General features: G+C 29.9%; 2 protein-coding genes across 5 annotated transcripts; both read left to right on the forward strand.

Moving 5' to 3' along the window:
• The first annotated feature begins 2,711 nt into the window (after positions 1-2,711).
• On the forward strand, positions 2,712-10,299 carry LOC114192514 (amino acid transporter AVT1C-like). Its single transcript, XM_028082260.2, has 13 exons — positions 2,712-2,870; positions 3,286-3,509; positions 3,850-4,157; positions 5,738-5,952; positions 6,400-6,423; positions 6,603-6,783; positions 7,313-7,529; positions 7,797-7,932; positions 8,249-8,268; positions 8,656-8,801; positions 9,084-9,127; positions 9,204-9,266; positions 9,982-10,299. Exons 2-13 carry the CDS (start codon positions 3,331-3,333, stop codon positions 10,078-10,080), a joined length of 1,632 nt encoding a protein of 543 aa, XP_027938061.2. The 5' UTR covers positions 2,712-2,870; positions 3,286-3,330; the 3' UTR covers positions 10,081-10,299.
• A 4,555-nt stretch (positions 10,300-14,854) lies between these two features.
• On the forward strand, positions 14,855-22,095 carry PUM4 (pumilio 4). 4 transcript variants are annotated; one of them, XM_028081932.2, is made up of 12 exons: positions 14,855-15,029; positions 15,212-15,279; positions 15,638-16,306; positions 17,559-18,261; positions 18,377-18,962; positions 19,040-19,181; positions 19,291-19,398; positions 19,936-20,148; positions 20,252-20,362; positions 21,157-21,351; positions 21,432-21,606; positions 21,686-22,095. In XM_028081932.2, exons 3-12 carry the CDS (start codon positions 15,638-15,640, stop codon positions 21,709-21,711), a joined length of 2,928 nt encoding a protein of 975 aa, XP_027937733.1. In that variant the 5' UTR covers positions 14,855-15,029; positions 15,212-15,279; the 3' UTR covers positions 21,712-22,095. The 4 variants fall into 4 exon arrangements, with proteins under 4 accessions (XP_027937733.1, XP_027937734.1, XP_085532022.1 ...); XM_028081933.2 differs by lacking the exon at positions 15,212-15,279 and having other exon boundaries at positions 14,871-15,029; XM_085675896.1 differs by lacking the exons at positions 14,855-15,029; positions 15,212-15,279 and having other exon boundaries at positions 15,632-16,306.
• Positions 22,096-24,349: the final 2,254 nt, after the last annotated feature.

Genomic DNA, 24,349 nt, shown 5'->3' on the forward strand with positions numbered 1-24,349 from the left:
ATGTGTGTTATTTTTTATTTTAAAATTAATTAAAAATAATATTTTAATTTTTATTATAAATATTTTTTTATTTTGTTTGTAATTTTTTTATAAAAGATACTTAATTTAGTTTAAAAATGATTAATTTAAAAAATGAATGAAACAATTAAATTTAACAAAGCAATTACTTAAAAGGTACAAGTGGTAATATATATATATATATATATATATATATATATATATATATATATTTTTTTTTTATTTTTTTTTTAATTTAAAAAAGTTATTTATTAAAGAGTCAAATTAAGAATAGAAATTTGGACAAGAGTATCCCTTGATATATAGGTATAGATTATAAATTTAAATATACATAAGTTTTATAATTTTATCAATCGTGTGTAGTTTTTATTTATTTTGTAGGTAATTTTTTAAATCAAAATTAGTTAATTTTAAAATATGGTCAAATCGAAAAAATAGTTAAATTTAAAAATATTATTTAAGAATCTAAATCTCCTTTATATATATTTATCTAAATTGTTAAAGGGGATCAAACTCATAATCTTTTTCTATCTTCCCTTCCATCTAATCTATAAATCATCTTATCATTCCATTAGTTAAAAGAAGTTACCTTTTCATTTATTTATTTTTTTAAGATTAATCGTAAAGGAGTTTTATGAGTTCTTTAGAAGCACCAAACAAGATTTGAATTGTCTTTATAATTATTATTGTAGTGATGGTTGGTTAATGTTTGGAGCTGGTGGAAGAAAACAATGAAAGATATTATTTTTATTATATATATATATATATATATATATTGAATATTATTATGAAATTTTACGTCTCAAATATGCTCTGACAACTTAAAATTTATTAATTATTTATTTTTACATGAAAGTTTTTATTTAAAAAAAAATACAAAGTATGAGAACCACATCAAATTTATAATAAAAACTACATTTTACGAAATATAAATATATTATACCAATTAGGTTTCTTTTTTTTATCAGCAATTATTATACCTATTATAAAACAATATAAATAATTACATGAAAATAAAACATTAAAAACTATTAAGAAATAAGTTTTTCTTATCTGCAATAACTATATCGTATAAACCAATATATGTAAAAAAAACAAACAAAACAGAAAACAACATGAAAAAAAAAACATTACGATAATATAATACTAGATAATCTCCACAATAAAACAGAATATTTTGTTTTAATTTTTTTTGAAGCTGTTATTGTTAATTGGGATAACCATAATTTGTGATGTAGTTCAAAGGTAGTTGTTGAATTCAAATTATGTCATTATCATTGTTCTGTATTCATATCTTTAGGAATAAAAGACTTGTCTATATTTAACTGATCTACTGTTATGAATTAAATCCATATTTCTGTTACATTCATATCACTTTTAATCACATCAAATCACTAAATAATCTGGTTCCTTCTTGCATATCTTTTCAAGTTATAATGATGATAATAATAATAACAGGTTTTTGAAAGATAAAATTAATAATTACTATTAAAATTATTATCAACTTCTTCTCATGTTATTAATTTTTTATAGTTGTAGATTATTCATATCTTATTTTACATTTCACTGCTCCTAAAGCACTTTTCCCGTCTTGAAAAATGCTAAACATACCCCCTGCCTATGAGCTCATATATTAAAGAAAAGATAAATAAAAGCAAAAAATAATAAATAAACACATAGTACAATAATATAATCTCACTCAGAGATAATAATGTAACTAAAATAAACGAGAAAAGTAACAGAAAATAATAAATTACTATTTTTCTTATTTGAAATGTATAATCTAAACGGGGATGATGATTTTGTCAGTTTAAAAGCTAAAGATATCAATAGCAATGAATATTCTTGTTATTCATCCAAAGAGTTCGAGAAACTAATTTTCTTAACTTAATCACATTATTTATTGTTTATTTATTTTCTCAGAAAATGTATAATACTATGTACTAGCTTTAAAATTTAAACAAATTTTTGAAAACGTAATGAATAATTTAGGTGAGTTAAACATTAAAAAAAAAAAAGAAAGATGCAATTTAATTATTAACGTATGTACGGCATAAAAAATACATAATAAGTAATTAAATTTAGAAAGATAGATGAAAATAAGGAAAAAAATTAAAATATTTATTTAAGGTTAATAAATAATGCGTTTTAATTATAAAAAATGATAGTTTCCAATGGAAAGAAAACAGTATTACCTATTACAGGGAGGATTGAGTCCCTCCAAAATGTGAAAATCAAATGCTTGTAAAATTATTATTATTATTATCATAAATTGAACAGGAAATACTGACGTGTAAGCTTTCTTTCGTTATCTTCCAATTAAATGCAAACGGATTACAGGACAACAACATTTTTTAACTTTACCAAGGGATTTTTTCTCATCGACTTACCTTAAATGTAGAAAATTTTCTATAAATCTGTAACTGTATGATTTATTTTATTATTTTATAGCATTAGATATGATGATATAATCATATTGTTATACAAAAATTATATCGTAAGGTAACAGCTACAGTAGATAAAGTGGTTACTCGCAGCAGCATCGTATGATCTGAAGATTCATGAGCTCTTATAACAAACAAAAGAAAAATGGGGGCCCATGCCAGCATGACAACATGGGAATTGGCTATCTATTATCTCCCACTAATGTACGGCTACGATTGCTTATGTTCCTGCACTGTCGAAGACAGAGTACACATGCGCATAACAATAAACTGCTACACCTTCCATCATTCTTCTGCTCTGTCATCCCAAGTTTTTCACTTCACACACACACACACACACCACCAAAATCGCTATAAGAGTTCCCAACATTCAGAGTGTAGTATCATTCAAACCACCACACAGCAAAGGTAAGTACCCACCTCTTTCTTTTATCTGTTTTTCACTTTCTTTCTCTGCAAAAATTTAAGGAAACATGTACAAAACAAAAACCATAAGAGGAAACACTTTAAAGCTCTTACCTTTTTTTCCTTTCCTGCCTTGTCTGTGTTTTCTGGTTCGACTTAATCAAACTGATGAAAATGCATGCATATGTAAAATCTAGCTGGATTCGTGAGTACAAGCTTCTGAGCAAGAATACTTGAAAGGAAGCTTTTTTAATCTCACCCCACGTGAAGTTTTTTGTTTTGGTGTTAGAAAAAAAGGTTAAAGGATAGGGTAGGGTTGATCCCTGCGCAGATTTTATGCTGTGAAATTGCCTTGAATTTGTTATAAAGGTTTTTTCTTTCTTTCTGCTCGTTTTATGAGAGTGGTTATTCTGTGAAGGTGAATTGTTGAAGAGGTTTGAACGGAGAAAGAGCTTGAAGGAAGATGAATAATTCTGTTTCAGAGAACAGTTTTATCATCGAGAGTGATGAAGAGGATGTGGAGAAGGATTCGAACAAAGGTGGAGGTGATGGTAACGATTCTGATTCTTCTAGTTACTCAACTGAAAACCCTCCACAGCGAAAGCCCAGTTCTTACAACATCTCGTGGCCTCAGAGTTACAGGTCTTCTATTTTCCTTGTTTTAACAACACTAGATTCGTGGACTTCTCATGATTGTGTTTTCTCATGTCCCTTTTTCTTTTATGTTTCTAAAATGTCTCTAATTTCTCTACAAATACGGTTAATTTTTTAGTTGTCTTTTCTTTTCCTCCTTTTTCATTACGTTTTTGAAAAGTGATTTTGCCTTTTTTAGGGTGAATGTAGAAATTGTTAGGAACCTTTTTCTGATTAGTCTGGGTTTTAGAAGAAACCAGAACATGCCACTTGTGCTTGACATAGTCAACAAAACATGTCCTATGTTAAACTGAATACTTATGTTATTGTTGTTGATGTTGTGTTTCAGGCAATCTATTGATCTATACAGTAGTGTGCCATCACCAAGCATTGGATTTTTGGGCACACCCTCATTGTCAAGACTAAGCAGTTCTTTCCTTTCTACATCACTAACAAGGAGGCACACTCCTGAAGCACTTCCTTCAGTGACAAAGCCTCTTTTACAAGAACCAGAAGATGAACAGCATCAGAGACGTAGCTCTCACACCTTGCTTCCTCCTCTTTCTTCTAGAAGGTCTTCTTTGATTAAGAAGGATTCCAAGGTTTCTCATGAAGTTCCCTCTCGCCACTGCTCTTTTGGACAAGCTACGCTCAATGGTAAATTCTTGTTTCTCTGTTTCTTATGTTCTTGGTCTGATCTATCTATGCCACAATTCTGTTCTATTATAAGAAAATAAACTGTTCAACCTTATCTTCTTAATAAATTGAAAGGGAAAAGGAAGGAAGAAAAAATTGAATGCATAATGAATGATACATGTACTGTATATGTTTGTTGCTTGTCATTATGATATACTATGTTTCCACATTTATATCAGAAAATTTGAACTTCATTATATAGTTGAACAATTTTTCTACATGCAAACAAAATTTGGTGTGTAGTGTAATTCTCTTGATGTACATGATTTTTTTTTCTTTTGCATTCGGGCATGATCATGATTCTGAGTTTATAGAGCTTTGAAAATTGATATAATGCACGACTTGCATTATAAAGAAGGTAACAAGCAGATAACACTCTAAAAAACAGCGTCTTTATGAGTTACATGACAAAAAAAAAACATGGTGGGTATATACTCTGCCCCACTTAATGGATTTGGATTGAAGTATGGATCAGATTTGACCAACATTTAAATTGGGAGGTGGGAATAGATTTGAGATATGGCCACTCACATAAACCATTTTAAACTGATAATGGTTCTAGTGTAACATATTGTACATGGAACAGAGTGTAAATAATTTAGTGATTATTTTCTAGAAAATTATTTTAAAAGAAAGGTAAGTTAACACTCCTAAAAAGTATACACGCTTGATAACCAATATATTAACATTTTAATTTTTAATTTAAAATAATAATATATATTATCATTTTGTGAAACTATCGTTTTTGTTCTTTATAATAAAAAAAATCAACTTCTAAAGAATAGTTGATTTTCGTATAATTTGTTTTAAATAGTTTATAATCATATTTATGTTTTCTGATTATTTATGGTTTTTATTATTTCAAAAATGATTTTTTTTAAAGAAGTTATTATTTTTATGACAAACTTAAACAAATATTCTCCGTTAAAGTCACTTTAAGCCCAAAACTGAGCACGGTATATTTATATTATATATTATAATAAAGTGAATAATAGAGTTAAGCTCAAGTGTTCAAATAATTAGTTAAATTTATGAATTATTTAAGTTAAAATTACTTGAACAATATTTTATTAGAAGATAAGGTTTGGGTATTCATTTATTGGTGACAATGGAAATCATTCGGAACATATATTATTTTTTCTGCACTTCGCAATGAAGAAGTCCAACAGACATACTCAATGAATCCTCTGACTGTGGGGACAATGTTAGGCAATGATGTAACTTTTGCCGCCTTATCAGGCCTACCCAAGTGATGATTAAACCACTTTGTCAGCATCACTTGTTCAAAATCCTACATAAACTCATTTTCTCATTTCTGACTTCACCATGCATCTTTATATATAGATTTGATCTGTACTAAAGCTAATCACATGCATCTTTATACTCACTAGTATATTATAAATTTTGAACTGCATGAACCTGAATCATAACAAGTAAGTTTCTGTACCTTAAATTGTAAAATGAAACGGAAGATAAAATATTTTACACCATCTGGTTTGAAACTGCATGATTCCTTACCCATCATAGTTTGGATTTTGTAGGCATAAATGTTCTTTGTGGAGTTGGAATCCTTTCTACCCCTTATGCTGCGAAAGAAGGTGGATGGTTTGGGCTCTCAGTGTTGTTTCTTTTTGCAATTATTTCATTTTATACTGGGCTGCTCTTGCGTTCCTGTTTGGACAGTGATCCTGAGCTTCAAACATACCCTGATATTGGCCAAGCTGCTTTTGGTACTACTGGACGTATTGCCATTTCAGTAAGTCTTCCCTTCATGCTACTATTGTTAGAAATCCAAGTATGAATTTAAGTCCCATTGGACAAAAATGAAAAAAGTTGAGCACTATATAAGGATAAAGACCCATAAACCCATTGTATTAAGGTTTTGGTTGAGAGTGGTATTTATGCCTTACCTAGTTGGGCTCAGGTCTCATTAGTGTCGTATCTTTCCAGTGAAACCTCCTCCTCTGTAATCTTGATAAACGCTAGAGGGGGAGATTGTTAATCACTCATCCTCATTTAAGGTTTATGATTTATGTTCATTTTATAGGTTGTGTTATAGTCGTGTCAGGTCTTGAAATTTTAAGATTTGTTATGTTCCCTTGTCTTTATCATACATTTCTAGGTGGACAAATGACATGTTAGTTAAAAATAACTTTGTTTCTAATCATTATTAATTCTTTCTACTTTTTTTCTTTGGATGCAGATAGTGCTGTACGTGGAATTATATGTAAGTACAACTGCATTCCATTTGATGTCTCATCCAATGTAATTTGTTACAGCCAATGAAAAATGACGAAATTCTATGTGGCTATCTGTTTGGATCCACTGTTACATTATTGGATACCTGTTATAATTTTTCTAAATTTGTAGCAATTACTTTGCATATTTGAATGTTCCTTCATTCAGGCTTGTTGCATTGAATATATAATTTTGGAGGGCGACAACTTGTCTTCGTTGTTTCCAAATGCACGCTTGAATTTGGGTGCATTTGAACTGGATTCACATACACTTTTTGCTGTGATTACTGCCTTGGCTGTTCTTCCTACTGTTTGGCTCCGTGATCTAAGCATTCTCAGTTACATATCTGGTAAGTGCTTCTTTTTTGGTGCAAGAAATGATCACTTGTCCATTATCTGATTAAAAGTTAAAGCTTCGTCTCATCTAGGTTTGCCTCTAAGTCATTTCTCAAACAAGGTTTTATCGTACTTCATGTTGTTCTTTTCTGTATTGGGATAGGCTTTGTTTTTGCTGTGAAATGAAGTTCATGTGCAGCTTCTCAAATTTTATTCCTCCAGTTATAATCATTTTGTGCTGTTGAAAGTTTCACATAGATCAAAGATAATGTCAATTTATAGTATATAAGTGGAGGCAAACTTAATTTTACAACTTTTTTTTAAAATTGAATTAGACTTAAAGTTCACTTCTTAACATAATTTCAGAATCATGGAATAGAGTTTATCCTAGTGAAATTTGTTATTTGTTAGATCTAATGTTTTATGAAATTTGTTATTTGTTAGATCTAATGTTTTATGTTTTGGCAGACAGTAGTCATATATTGTGTTGTCATCATTATCTGAAAAAGCTTATTATAACCTTGTACCATGTTTTTCTTATAGCTGGTGGAGTTGTTGCATCAATTTTGGTGGTTCTCTGCTTGTTTTGGGTTGGCGTAGACAATGTAGGATTTCATAGCAAAGGGACCACACTCAATATTGCAACTTTTCCTGTTGCCGTGGGTCTTTATGGTTACTGCTACTCTGGACATGCTGTTTTCCCAAACATTTATACATCCATGGCAAATCAAAACCAATTCCCTGGAGTGCTCTTAGCATGGTAAAAAACTTTTGGCCATAATCTATAACTTGATTGTCACTAGTCCTTCTACTTTATATTAGATCTAAGTCTTGTAGAACTGCAACTTACAAGTATATATATAGAAGATATGATGATTTCTTTTAGGTAAACTAGTAGAGAAGTGTAAGCAAGGTAAATCACAATGCTTCAAGATGTGGAATATACCTGCATAGGATTTTTATTTTGTTCACTGGAATTTCTTTTTCTGAACCTAATGTACACAAGTGTGGTTTTTCCTTTCCTCAGTTTTGGTATTTGTACCTTATTGTATGCTGGAGCTGCTGTTATGGGATACACAATGTTTGGTGAAGCTATACTCTCTCAATTCACTCTCAACCTGCCTCAAGAATTGGTAGCAACCAAGATTGCTGTTTGGACCACGGTACACATACTCTCTTTGGACCTGTTTGTGTCAGTTTTTTTTCTATAAGCACTTCTAGGAGAGAAAAAGAAGATAAAAAAAATGGGATTTCTGCATAAGTTAAACTATATGAGAGGGCTTCTACAAATTAACTTATGCATCAAATAATTTTAACATGTGAAGAAGTTGCCATTTTTCAATTTTCGTATGCCTTGTTTCAAGAAGTTCTTTCTCATTCGTTATTCTCATACTATACTTAATTCTGTATCAGCAAATTATCAATGTTCAATAAATTACATAAATAACCACCATTTTATCTTTTTCTTTTATTTTGCAGGTGGTTAATCCATTTACCAAATATCCTTTTTATTGGGGCCATGGCCATGCATCAGTAGTTAAATACATGAGAGAGATAAGAACAAGAAATGGTTTTGTTTCCATCCTGCATTTTGTGAATTTGAAACTCCTTCTAAAGTGATATTTGAGAGAAAAAGGAAAAAATTATCATTTGCAAAATGCTGCACAACTGAAAACATTTCTACTTACCATCTTGCTTTACTTGGGGAAAAAAATTATAAAACTTGAGAAATGTTTCTCCTTGTATTCCTATTCATGTACAAAATGTTGATTCAATGTGAACGTATTTGACAGGAAAGAATGTGTTATATGAATGTGTGTTTGAACATGTGTTCTATGAATAGGAGTGTGAGCAAAGGAAGTTGTTTTTAACTTAATTAGAATCACATTTGCATTGACTATATCTCCGGTGGCAATGAGTCTGGAGGAGTTGATACCATCAAACCATTCCAAGTCTTATCTATATTCCTTCTTCATCAGAACAGGGTTGGTACTTTCCACCCTCGTTATTGGTCTCTCAGTTCCCTTTTTTGGTGAGTATTTCCTCCTCGAATCCAGATTCTATACTAAATTTTTTGGTACTGTCCTCTACTAAACATTAATATTTGTATTTTAAATTTTTTTTAATATATTTTATAACATTAAAATCAATGTCTATCTGTGTATTTTGAAGACACAGCATATGACCAGCACTGAAAATTCAATAGAGAATCTAAATTCTCCCTTCATATTCTCATGTGCTCAATATTATTTCTTTAATAAATCTGGTTGTACCATGACATATGAACAGCATATATGATTTTTCTCTTTTGCAGGTCTGGTTATGTCATTGATTGGATCATTATTCACAATGCTTGTTGTAAGTCTCATTCACTTTATCTGTTCTAGCTTACTGATCTCGGCATTTTATTAATTAAAATCATCCTTCATCACAGTCTTTGATACTACCCTGCGTTTGTTTCCTAAAAATCTTGAGAAGCAAAGTGACACGATTGCAGGTATGATGATTTCACTCTCAATAATACTGCTCAATATAATATAAATTTGATATCTGTATTTTTCCTTATAGTTTTAACTACTTAATATGACCTTACCATTTATCTATCTCTCATTATGAGAAATTTGTAAATCTTTAAGAATTACGTGGACAAAAGGTTATACTTGAAAAGAGAGAAAATGAGGTTGTCTTAAATTTCTAAATGGAGAATAAAAAGAAACAATTTTCCTTAAAAGATGAACTGATAAAAAGTATAGCATTGATGAGAAAAATAAACTCTTTAGGACTCTACAGAGTATTGAACATGGTGGCAGATGAATAGTTTTCTCTTAAAATTATGTGAACTACTCAAAGACTCTTTTTAAGAAGTGAAAGTTAAATTTAACTCAACCCTTTATAAAGTAAGATTTGGACTTATTTATATGTTCTAAATTTAAATTCGTTTTATCAATGTAGAATCTCCAAAAAAGGCTTCAAAAACAAACATTGTGATATTAACACAGCTTAAAACATACAAATGGAAAACAATTTTGAAGCAGAAAGGTATCATTTTGACACTAATACACTTAAACAAGACACTCAAGAATCTATGGCAACACCAGTAGAAATTTCATATTAACTGATAATTTTCTTGCACAACTAATTAAGTTCAAACATTACTTGAATAGTTATAGTAAACTCACTGCGATGTTTCCTTTTATTTCCTATGTCTACAGGCAGCAGTTTGCGTTACAATCATCATAGTAGGAGTTGTCTGTTCTGCTTTTGGAACATACTCTGCCCTCTCCGAGATTATCAAGAGTTTGAGGGGATGAACATATAGTCTGTCCAATTATTCTATATGTTTGGATTACACATCCACAATTTTGAGTCAAATTTTCACTTGACAAACTTTTCATTTATGTTTTTTGTGGTTTTTTTCTGGTTCATAGTACCTTGTCATAAAAGTTTTACTCATGCTTGTTGAGGTAATGGTAATCACAGATTGTGCAGAGAAACACTTAACAGTTTTTTAAAGAGAATTTTTTGCTCTATATTGAAAGTGTTGAGTGCAATGTTTTGGTGACGACGATAAAGGATCTCTATAACCATTGAATGCAGAAATGTTGAGTAACGAAAAGGGCTCCCACATAAATTATAACAGAATGAATAAATGGCACATGAGTAGTGTTTTCAACTTTTCATTGAAGACAGCAATGTTTGTTAGCTAGGGTTGATAGGTGCAGCTCATACTTGTGATTGTTGTCGAAGCTTACTTTGTTTCCTTCTTCTTTCTGCATATTTATGGAGCATCAAAACTTGGTTGAATAAACTAGATTCTCATCCATGAATATGTGGTTGCACTGGTGAAGCAAGTTATAACACATTAATTTTTCAAGTCTTCTTCCTTCATTACTCTTTCAAGAACCGTAATTAACTGCAACAACCATCAAAAGCTCTAACGTATTTTTTCATCACTCTGCCACTGATTCATTGAACAAATACTGTTACTGCCATCAAAATTAAATCATGCATGGCTGGAAAATTGTGTTCGTCAAAAGGTTAAATTATTAAGTTCGAGTAATTTTGTCAAACAGTTGAGATGTGAAAATTGATAATGATTTTTATCGTGTCTTTATCGACTCTTTGATCATAAAAATGTCTTTGAAATTAGTTTACGAGGTTTTAAATTACCAAAAACAATAATAATAATAATAATTCATGATGATTTTAAAATATCAGAATATTTTAATCAAATAATTACTTCATCAAGACCCAATTACAAGCTAGATTGAAAACATGTTGGAAAATTATCAAAACATCCTGATACTTAATCCTTTAACTAAAATTAAATCAATTATATGTTAACATAAAATTACTTATAAACCAAATTAACCGTTATCTCAGTTTAACTGTAAATAATTTATCAATCTAGTACAAACTACTTATTCAGCACCTCTTGCATTTAATACCTCTACCAGAGAATTCCTACCACTTGATTGAAATAACGAGAAAGCTTTAAATATTAAAGTTATATCATTATAATATATATATATATATATATATATATATATATATATTATAAAGATATATATATATATATATAAAGAGATAAAAATTTAAAATATCCAATAAAATTAAATAATAATATTATTATTATTGTACTAATTTTAAATATTAGAACAAAATAATAATATTATATTTTAGTATATTAAAATATTTTTTTATTTTATCACATCGATAAAATCTTCCAGAGATTTTACTTCCAAATATTATCACTTTCACATCCGAATCTTTAAAATAAACAGCACGTATTCATCGATATGATAAGTAATGCTACATACTAATTTAAACAAATAAGTTATTACTCTTTTATTAATAACAGAAACGATTTTAAAAATCAATAACTTTTGTTTACAAAATCTAGACCGTCACTTAATTAGTTTTGTCCTGAAAATAATTAAAATATATTTATGTTCTCAGCTTATTATAAAATATATTTATTATTTTCTTAATCAGTCTCTAAATTTATTATTTTCTTTTAATAAAAATAATAAATTACAAATTAATAAGACTATTTTAGAAAAATTATTTTAAAAATGACATTTATTTTCATTCCTAATATGTCTGAAATAACTTTGACAATAATAGTAAGTGTGAGACGGAGAGAGTATCAATAAACTTTATTAAAATTACTCCCTCCTCCACAAAAACAGTTTTATTTATTTTTTCTTAATTTCCAATTGACCAATTATTGAAGTGTTAATTTTGTTCATTTTATATTATCCTAGCCAATTAATTATTATTGAGAGTAATTCAGTAAAATGTATTTAAAATACTATACATTTATTATTATTATTTGTAGGGGGCCGGCTAATATGCTAATAAGATTAAAGCGATAAAGAATAATAGCATAATAAACATTAGTTAATAACCGAATAGCATTATGTGGATCTATCCTTTATTTGACATTATAACTACATAATAATACCATATAATACTTAATAGTATTGTCATTTTTTGTATATGATATAAAAAAATTATGCGATTAGTTTTTCAAGTATAAAAAATTATAAAAATACTAAAATTATATCAAATAATCATAAAAAAAATAAATGTTTAGACAAAGTGGTTTAAAAGCACCAAATTTCGTTAGAAAGAATAAATCAATATAAGATTAAATATTATTTTGTCTCTTAACTTAAAAATTAGAATTAATCACTTTTCGAAATATTGTTTTAATTTAATTCTTTCAACTTTATAAATATATGGATTTAGTAATTTTAATAAAATTTTGTTGAGTTTATTTGACATTTTAAATGCGTTTCTTATATAACATGAAAAGATGTCAACTGGGATCAACGACTCAAAATGTTATTATAAAACACACTTGAAATATTAAATAAACTTAATAAGATATAGTTAAAATAATTAAATTCACACATTTTTAAAACCAGAGACTAAATTAGGTAGAAAATTTTAAAATAGACTAATTTAAATTTTTACTAAAAATTAAGAGATAAAAACATATTTAACCTATTAATATAATATAGTCAATCAAAATTCAACTTTTTCAATCCTTTTTACTCACACTGTGTTCTTTTGGGTGGATGTACTATTCACAAGGAATAAGAAATGGTGATTAATGAGTGAGTAGCGTGTTCTTTTGAGAGTGATAAAAGGAGAGAGAATATGATTAGGAAATTCATTGAAAATTCAATCCTAGTATCCATAGTGAGATTAGAGGATGACATGGCCAAATTTACCAAATTACTCCCTCACTTATATTCATTCTTCTTATCATAAAAAACAACATAATAAAAATTAGTAACACAAATAATAATGTATTATGATTATAGTAAAAAATTATTACTTCTAAAATTACTATTAAAAAGAAAAATTTGTCTCCATGTAAATAAATTATTTTTCACCTTATATATTAAATTTATTTTCATATAAAATATATTATATTATTCATTTTTTTATAAATGATTTTTTTTATATTATCAATCATTCAAAAAAATTTATAAAAATAACTCTAATATCATTTATATATAATTTTATATTACATATAACAATAGGGACATTTTGGTAATCTAAATTTTTTATATATTAAATTTTTTTTTAAAATATGTCACATCAGTCAACTTAGTGACAAACTTTTCCAAATTTCACTTCTTAATCCACTCTAAAATCACTCTGAATCCCTTAAAAGAAACATCACTAACTTCATACTTTAATCATTTCGATCTTTTCCTCTTTCTTTTCTTTTAATCATTCATCTAAAAAAGGTACAATCTCAAGTACAAGTAAGATTTACATAAAATTTCACATGAAAGCTCGTAATGAAAAAATATCATACAAAAAACTTATTGAAAAAATAAGAATCTTAAAAAAAATCATACAAAAGTGTGCTTAAATTAAAGCAAAACAATTAATTAAGTCATAATTGTTGCATTAATAATTTCATATATTATATAATGTAAAAATCCCCATTTCCCATCATTCTTTTTTCTCCAATTTTCTCTTCTCTTATATTCTTTCATTCATCTCCTCCTTCTATTTAAATTTATACTTGCATGAATATGATGATACCTCATAATAATTAAGAATTATAGAACATGTTTATTTGATCAGAATTTTATAGAAAGTTTTTATTTACTCAGGTTTATTAGTCAAATCAATTGAGAAAAGTGATTTTCTCACTTTTTTTCTTATTTGTATCATATACTGAAATTTATAAGGTTTTTGTTATGATAATAAATATTATAGGTAAAGAGGGCTATTTGTATTGTTGATAAAACCTTATAATAAATGTTGTAGATATGGAGGGCTATATTATCTTGAACTTAAGTGTTGTTAGGTTTAATTTGATAAACGATTATTTAAAATATTTTAAATTGAATATTGTTAATGTCAGTGGGATGTACTATCTAGATTAGAGTTTTCTCGATTAAAATTAAGTATAATGTAGATAAATAGAGTAAAATTATACAATATTTTATGATAGATTATGAGTTTAAACATGCCTAATTTGATCTAAGGGGACAAGATTGAATTGAAATGATTAAAAGATGAAGTTTGAATATGATTTAGATGAATAGATGATATTGTTTATGAGTTATATATTTAAAATAATTTTGAAAATTAATTGATTCCACTTTTTTTAATTTTTTTTTATATTTTCGTCCAAATAAAAATACCACATAAACCCCCACTTTATTCTTGATCATGTTTTATTCAATTTTAATCCAACTAAGAGAATCTTAAATTCTCAGTTATTATGGTACAGATATATTACATTAAACAAATGGTGACACGTAGTACGTTAGAATTTGACTCAGACATGTCAATGAGTTAGTTACTCTAAAATTGCTTATTAATATCCCAATGAGTTACCTCTAAATTTTGTAATACACTTTAAACCTTTCTCATAAATGTTATCACTTCCTACCAAAAATTCATAGGAATTGGACCGTGCCTTAATTAAAAAATAAATAAAAAGACTAAATTATCCTTTTATTATAATTATTTTACGAGATTCAAAAGGCAAAAATAATTAAAAAAAAGCAAAAATTTGATGATCACTAACAATTATATATGTAATAACAGAAATGAAAGAAAAAGGCAATGTGATCAAATCGGCCCAAGGCCCACCGCATCATCATCATCATCTCTCTGCAAATAATCCCTTTTTCTCAGAATTCTTGTTTTGAAGATTTGGAACAGAAAACAAAGCAATTTCATTTTCAGCTTCCTCATCCTCACAACTCCATTCTGAACGGTAACTCTGATTCCCCTTTCATTAATCTCTGCAACTTGTTTTTCCTTGGAGGGAATCTTGATTGATTTCCCTGCTTGATTTTTGTCGAAATGTGCAAGATGTACGTGTTGATTTGCACGGGAATTGTCGGAAGTGGTTGTCTTGTCTTTTTTTGATAATGGGTTTCTCAATTTTTGTCTCAGAAAGGATCGGATTTCGGGCTTTGTTTGGGTTGATGTGTGACGGTTGCGTTTGGGCTGTGGAGTCTTAGGTATGATTGTTTCCCTCCTGTAATTAAAATTTCTTCATTTATTTTTGCATGTCAAATTTCTGTGTAAAAGGAAGAGAGAGAATGTAGTAGGGGTTGTGTTTGATGAAATGATGGGGCGGGGGATTTTCCTTTTGGACGATATAGTGAAAGAGAAGAAACCGTGATTGTTATGTTATTTTTGTGTTTTGCTTTGTTTCCTCTGATTTCTTGGCACCAAGAAAGTGGATTAAGGTATGGATATGTTTTTTATTTTTATTTTTATTTTTTTCATTTTGTGTTAATTTTTTTTGTTTGGTTCAACTGTGATGGAATATTTTTTGGTGGCATTGGTTGGTGACTTCTAGTTTGGAAAATGCAGATGACCAGTGGGAGTAAGGTAGGTATGCAAACATTAGATGACGATTTGCATCCTTTGTCAAATGGGACTGTTGAAGACTCTTTGCAGAGTGAGCTGGAGAAGATACTGCAAGAGCAGCGTAATCAGCAGTTTATCAATCGAGAGAGGGATTTCAATATTTGTAGGAGTGGAAGTGCGCCTCCAACAGTGGAGGGATCGTTGAGTGCTTTTGGGAGCCTTAGGAATTCTGATTTTGGGTTGATCAATGATAGGAGGAGTAGTAACAGTGGACTTTTGACTGAAGATGAGATCCGGTCACATCCTGCATACCTTTCGTATTACTACTCACATGAGAGTATAAATCCTAGGTTGCCTCCACCGTTGTTGTCCAAGGAAGACTGGCGTGTTGCACAAAGGTTTCACGGTGGCGGGTCTTCTTCAATTGAGGGATTTGGGGACTGGAGGAAGAATTTGGCCACAAATGGCGATAGTTCATCTCTATTTTCAATGCAGCCAGGATTTTCTGTGCAACAGGCAGAGAATGATTTGATGGAACTGAGGAGAACCAGTGGATGGAATGTCTCTAGGCAGGCTTCAAATCAGATGCTTGACAGACATATGGATGGTTTGACAAGAATGTCAGGAGCTGGTCTTGGTGGGAGGAGAATGGGTTTCACTGACATCATTCAGGTAATTAATTCAGAGAAAGTTATTTAATGCTGGTCTTTGAAAATATGATTTTTAACTGAATCCAACTATTGTTGTTGTTGCTGCACGTGTAGTGATTTTAAATTCTAAATAAAACCTTTTCTATGGGCTATTACCTGTGAGGTTTCATTTTTTTTGTCACAACATTTTGACACCGATTTAGATGGTAAAAATTGATTTCATTATCAGTGTTACGCAATTGTATAATCAATTAAACTGTCCAACCGTCGATGAAATACCATACCATGCGTATCAGAATTTGCAGCATTATCACTATTTTTTTCTTTTTGCGTTTTATTTTCAAACATGGATAATTGGTTTGTTATTTTGCCCGGGAAAAATTGGCTAACTATTATAGTGGTTAGTGATTGCTAGTTGCTGGCGTGTTATGGTGGTTAAAGAAGCTTTTGGTGTATGTTATTAAATACAGGCGCTTTTATCTGAGTTTTGCCAAAATTCTGCTGTCAACATTCCGTAACATACTGGAGATGTCTGCTTTTCTTAATCTGGAGTCACTAGTTCATGTCCGTTTATCATATTCATATATGCAGTATACTAGATACTAGTAGTCAAAAGTATATAAATTGCCTTGCATTGAGCTATTTCAAACTATTTCAAACTGCATTAAGCTACAAATTGCCTTGCATAAACTATGATACGGTGTGTTCTATCTCAACATGAAATGGGGCACTTGTCATCCATTACTTTCAAATGCTTCATTCATGTATACATAAACGTGGCAATCACAAGAAAATTGCTTCATTTTTGGACAAGCTAGAAATTTGATTGTTATGACTTACATACTTTGTATCTCAAAATGAGTTTTTGTAAAGTCTGATTAAATATTGGTCAAATTTTGGATAAAAGGTTTGAAGTACTTAGTGGGGCATTTCTAATTTTGGTGTCTGCTATGGTAGAGTGTCCATAAATATCTATATTAAATTATTAATATTGTTCTGGGTTTTCCAGGTTAAGTACATATTTCCTCTTAACGCATCCTTCCTTATTCTTGAATCATTTGAATTTTGAAATTGAAAAGTGTCTTATTGATTTGGGTTTGAATTAGTGTTGTTAAATACATCTATTGTGATCATAATTTCATCGTTATCCTTCAATCTCTATTGTTAACCATAGTCATCCAATGAAACAGAAAAATGCTTTTCACTTCATAATTTAAGCTGATAAACTGATAGGGCATGTGTTGTTATACTTTCAACTGAAGTTAGCATTTTAGCAGGAAGGACTTGAACAACCTGCTTCATTGTCTAGCACCATGTCACGTCCAGCAAGTCACAGTGCATTTGGTGATATTATGGGTTCCACTGGGATTGTTGATCATGAATCCTTTGAGGGCTTGCGTTCTTCAGCTTCTACCCCTGGTTTGGTTGGACTTCAGAACCATGGTGTAAATCTTTCTGGTAGTTTTGCATCTGCTGTGGGTACGTCTCTGTCAAGGGTGAAAACCCCAGAACCCCAGGTTATTGGGAGACCAATGGGCAGTAAAGTTTTCAATGAGAAAAGTGGTATTGGCTTGGGCACCCAGCATGGCCACTCTTCCAATATGACTGATCTTAGTGATGTGGTGTCATCTTTATCTGGGTTGAATTTGTCAGGTTCTAGACATGCAGAGCAAGATAATCTTTTGAAATCTAAGCTACAAATGGAAGTTGATAATCATGCTGATGTTCTTTTAAGCTCCCAATGTAATGTTAATTTGCATAGACGAAATGAGATTATGTCAAACCTTAACACTTATAGTTCAAATGAGCAAGTCAATCTATTGAAAAAAACTGCATCTTCTGCTAATCTTCGAGCAAATATGCATTCTAGTGGAAATGCAACAAGTTTGCCAACTGCAGACTTCACTGGCCATATGCCCAGTGCGCATCTTGTAAACTCGAAGTTGAATTCAGTTTATAATAATAATCTTGAGACAGGTCTCTCTCTTGAACTCCTTTGGATGTGTGTTTTTGTGAATTAAATCATTTCATTTATATTCAGTCGATTTTAGCTTGATTAGATTGCTTTAACAATTCAGCTTTTCCATTCCAGCTATGAGGCTTCGTAGGGATGCACAAAGTTTAGATGCACAAGTAAACCAAGTTGGTCCTGAACTTCATTCCACAACTCTAGACCCACGCTTCATCCAATGCTTGCAGCAGAGTTCTGATTATTCGATGCAAGGGATGAGTAGTTCTGGTCATCCTCTTCAAATAAGGAATTTCCCTGATCCTTCTTCACATGGAGATTTGGAGGGACTTAGGAAAGCATATCTTGAGACACTTCTTAATCAACAAAAGCAACAGTTTGAACTTCCACTTCTGAGCAAATCTGGGCTTAATAATGGGTTCTATGGGAATCAGCCATATGGTCTTGGCATGCCGTATCCTGGAAAGCAGATTGCAAATTCCACACTTCCTGCACTTGGATCTGGAAATCCACTCTTTGAGAATGAACGTATATCACGCATAAATTCTATGATGAGAAGTTCAATGGGAGGTTCTGGTGGCTCATGGCATCCTGATATTGGCAATAATATGGATTCAAGATTTGCTTCATCCTTACTAGATGAATTCAAGAACAAGAAGACCAGACCTTTTGAACTTTCAGATATCGTTGACCATGTGGTTCAATTCAGGTATCAATCTTGCACCTGCACTATTTTTATTTGCATGGCTCTGGGAGTCTGAATTAACAATCAGTGTCGTAATGCAGCACTGATCAGTACGGAAGCCGCTTTATTCAGCAGAAATTAGAAACAGCATCAGCAGAAGAGAAGACCAAGATATTTCCTGAGATCATTCCTCATGCTCGTGCCTTGATGACTGATGTATTTGGCAATTATGTTATACAGAAAGTATAATTTGCTTCTACAACTGAATATACTGAGTACTCTCCTCCTAAATATGCTACATTCTATTTGGTTATTCATTTAAGAATTTCACGCTTGACTTGCATTGGTGCAGTTTTTTGAGCATGGTACAGAAAGTCAAAGAAAGGAATTAGCCAGCCAACTTTCAGGTCATGTTTTACCTCTTAGTCTGCAAATGTATGGTTGCAGAGTGATTCAAAAGGTGCATAGCCTTGTATTTTCCCGTTATTTCCCTGTCTTGCAATTAACATATGCCTGAGTGTTAGAATCCCATTTCCTAAGTTTTGCATAACCTTTTTCTCTTGCCAAACTTCAGTCCGCTGTTTTTAGACACAGGTGATCTCTGTTTTTCACATCAGTAATTTTGGCTTAGTTCTTTTTCAAACTGATGAATGTATGCTTTAATATCAAGAAAATAATGAAACACATGGGATACTCTTGTTTATTACTTTCTAATTTCCTCAGTACTGAAATTTGTTAGTTTGTTATTTATTTGATATTTTCTAGTGATATCTCTTCAAACTTATAAGGTTTTATAGTTCTTTGGTCCATATTAGAAATTAAAAAATGTTAATTTAGTTCTTATTTGGTTTATTGTGATATTATAAATATTTATTGTTACAAGGTTAAAAACTTTAGGGTACTGATCCCCCTCCCATTTATTTATTCTCTTGATTACTTTCTTTTAGATAAGCGGAAATGAATGCACTATATCAAACTTAGTTAACTTTATTGACAGGCCTTGGAAGTTGTTGATGGGGATCAGCAGGGTCAAATGGTGTCTGAGCTCAATGGTGCAATAATGAAATGTGTACGTGATCAAAATGGAAACCATGTTATTCAGAAGTGTATAGAGTGTGTCCCTCAGGATAAAATCCAGTTTATTGTTTCATCCTTTTATGGCCAAGTTGTTGCTCTTTCTACTCATCCCTATGGGTGCAGGGTTATTCAGGTCAGACTATTTGACATAGTGCGTTTTCTATTGAGGCTATGATGCGCTTTTTTTCTTTTAGCATTTTATTTAACTACTAACAGTTTACATGGGATTCAAACAGAGGGTTCTCGAACATTGTGATGATCTAAATACCCAACAAATTATAATGGATGAAATCATGCAATCTGTCAGCACTTTAGCACAGGATCAGTATGGAAATTATGTTATTCAGGTATGTATCTTTCAATATACGAACTTTTCCTTATAGTATAGGAAACACACGTGCGCATTAGGGATGCACATTTTATAGTTTGACACTTTGGTGCTTAATACCTTCGCTTGTAATATGCATTATAGTTTTGGGACATTAGTCGTGTCTCCCATTTTAGAAAAGTATGGTGTTTCTATTTCGTCAAACAGCATTTTCTACTTCTGTCTTGGTCTAAGTGTTAGGTCTTTATGCATGTTGCTTGGCTTATTTGACCAGAAAATAGCATTTTAGATCTGATGCACAGTTTGTTACTGTTTGTGCGGCTTACTTATATGATATAACATTTTATGATGAAAAGGTCAATACCTTGGGCATGCTCATTTTTTCCACAATTAAATGAAAAACACTATTGAGTAAAGTAAACTGATAAACTGACATTTATTGTGCTCATTTATTCTGTCACTGGCAACTGTTATTCCAGTTTTATATTTTCTGTATGAGTTATTATTATATGGAGGTTTCATTATCAAGTGATACAAAACTAATATTATGATCTCGTCCAGTTGATAATTCGATGTATTGATTTTCATCTTATTGTTCTGAAGTTTTAGCACCAATTTACGTATCGAATATTAAGATGGTTTTTATTTGTTTTCACTTGTGGATACATAAACCTTATTTTTCCTCTTTTTTTTAAAAAAAAATTACTCATTTATGCCACTTTGATTATGGTTGCTGTATAATAATATCTATTTTATGTCTATTGTTGTGTACTAATTCCTTTGATACTTGTATACTATACTTTTCTTTGGTAGCACATTGTGGAACATGGTAAACCACATGAACGGACTGCTATTATCAACAAGCTTGCCGGGCAGATTGTTAAGATGAGCCAGCAGAAGTTTGCTTCTAATGTTATAGAGAAGTGCTTGGCTTTTGGTAGTCCTGAAGAACGTCAGATTTTGGTGAATGAAATGCTTGGTACTTCTGACGAGAATGAGCCCTTACAGGTTTGGATCCATTTATTTGTGATAAAAGGTAAAGTATGAATTACGTTGATAGTAAATAAATGACATAACATAATTTGTAGGCTATGATGAAAGACCCTTTTGGAAATTATGTGGTGCAAAAGGTTCTTGAGACTTGTGATGATCGAAGTCTGGAGCTGATCCTTTCTCGCATCAAGGTTCACTTGAATGCCCTGAAGCGGTATACATATGGGAAACATATAGTTTCTCGCGTGGAGAAGCTGATAACAACTGGAGGTGAGGAATGGAGTTTTGATGAAGTATTTTTTGGTTTGTATTTTGTGTTTGATTTGTGAATTTTGATGATTATTTGCAGAAAGGCGTATTGGATTGTTGGCCTGAGGCGTGGAGAGAGTCCAAACAAGCTTTTGTTTTGTACAGCTAACATGAATGTTTATATCACCAAGTGTCGCCTGCAAGCTTTACCTCGTATAAAGCATTGGAGATAAACACGGTCAGCTGAGCCATTAGAATAAATTATGTTTGTTATTTTGCTTCATTTCGTTACTATAACTTGACAGAAAAAAATCTCCGCAAGGAGAGTTAACATAGGATGTCAAGAATAGACGGCAATGTGTATTTACTGTGTATGTATATGAGCTCCATTGTCTGTAAAGAAAATAATGCTAAAATGACTTATTGCAGTATCCAAGAGTCATTATTAGATCAGGCTCTCAACTTCTATTTCATCTATGTAAATAATATGCTGCAAATTTCCTGCCTTCATCTTTCTTTTTTATTTCCTCATTATGTCCCTTACAAATGCTAGGTTTAACTATTCTTTTACAAGGTTTTTCACCATCTTCCCTTATTCTGGAATGAGTTTCTGAAATATCATATTCCTTTTGGAATAAGTGGTGGGTGACATGAAATGAATGTCGTATAATTATAATTATGTTATTACACCACTCCACTTTTTATTCAAATATTTCTAAGGGTGGAATTGGTTGAAATTTACACCATTGATCACCCAATTCATTTTAAAATGTATAACTAAGAGATTATAATTAAACATATTTTTATCTTATGCGACATACTAAGCAATAAATTAGCATATAATATAAATATAAGTAAATTAAATTATTATAATTTCTTTTCCGGCTCTAATATCTGTTTTATTGTGGTTCCTTAATTTTACAAAACCTTATGTAATACAAGTGTATGCTATTATTTTGTTTCCAGAACTTGTTGATGGAATATTAGTGCTACGTCATCACTTTCATCTATTCCTATATACGAAAGTGATTTTCTTTTTTGATGGCCATTTGTTTTTCAAATTTATCTTTTAAATAACTTTTTTAAGTTAAAATAATTATTTTATCAATTTAACAGTTTTTTAAAAATTTAATCATTTCAACTATTTTTTAACTATTTTTTAATTACAAAATTACTCAAAAATAAATAAAATTTATTTACAGGATAAGTAAGACCTTCGGTAATTACATATTTATAAGCTTCTGAAAAATAATTGCACTTTATTATTAATTATTAAGAGTGTATAACTGTCACGGAAGTATGATATGGATGGGGATGGTTGTGACGATTCAGTGAGTGACATGCATCATATCAATTAAGTCCGCTTTTCCTTTTAAACTAATTTATAATTTATACCTATTTTGTACAGTCATGTCCACTTAAGTTATATTGAATGTATAATTTATAAGTATAATTTTTCAATAATTTTTTCTATTTTCTTTTTACTTTTTTTTAACCTTTTAAAGCTAATTATAATTATTTTCTTGATAAAATAGAATTAATAATTAATTTTTATTCGTCAAGCAATTTTTTCTCTTCTTTCAATTTTTAATTTTTATTTTCTTATTTTGGTTTTTGACGGAAGTTTTTCTTCTTCCATGCAAAATTAAAGTCAAAATAATGAATCTTTATTCAATTAGATACAAATAAATATATATATATATATAATTGTTTTTTAAAAATATTATATATATATAATTTTAATACATTATAATAAAATTTATACAATAATTATATGGATAAAGTATTGTATAAGTTGATAGACATAACTAAGAAACTAAAATAAAGTCTAGTTAAAACTACCCCTAATATTAGATAACATGATCGTTTTTTAAGGATAACCCTTAAAAAAAAAAAACTATTTGTTCACATTCGAAAGCTTACCCCTACTATAATGAAGAATATATTTTAAGGAATAAAATAAGAATATATTGTAAGAACCAAAAGTATTTAAACTAATTTTTTATAAGATAGAAAAAAATTAAATAAATTAAACCCCTAACCTGTCCGGACTTTTCTTTCTCGGCTAAAAGCTTTTTACACTCCACCAAATTTCACCTCTCACTCCATGGCTCACTTGATAAAAAGCTTCTAAAAAATATATTTCACAAAAGAATGAACGATTGATTTCTGAAAATCATTTGTAAAATAATTTATTTTGTTGAAAAATTATTTTGATGATAAAATGTTCTCACAGTTTTACTACTTGGAATGGTGTCATTTCATTTATTACCTAAAAATAAAAAACGTGAAATTCTACTTAGTTTCTTCCAGTTCAAACATTACTCACTAAGTTGAAATTAAGACGTTGACTATTACATCAAAATTAAAATATGGTTAACTTGAGTTAAATTTACGATGGTTAAATATGTTTTTATTTTTAATTTTTAATTTTTAATGAAAATTAATTATTTTTTTGGAAATTTTAATTTAATTTAGTCCTTTAACTTTAAAAAAATGTGGATTTAGTCATTTTAATCAAATTTTTTTAAGTTTATTTTATGTTTCAAATGTGTTTATGATAGTATTTGAGTTTGTTCGTTTGACACATTCACTTTAATGTTAGATACTTCAACGTTGGATGAGAAATGTGTTTAAAACGTCAAATAAACTTAAAAAATTTTGATTTAAAAGACTAAATTCACATATTTAAAAAGATGAGGAACTAAAGTAATTTAAAAAAAAAATTTAAAAAAATTAATTTTAATTTTCACTAAAATTTAAG

This window comes from Vigna unguiculata, chromosome 7 (assembly GCF_037176805.1).
Source record: "Vigna unguiculata cultivar grain cowpea cultivar isolate G323 ecotype 2 chromosome 7, ASM3717680v1, whole genome shotgun sequence".
Lineage (NCBI taxonomy): Eukaryota > Viridiplantae > Streptophyta > Magnoliopsida > Fabales > Fabaceae > Vigna > Vigna unguiculata.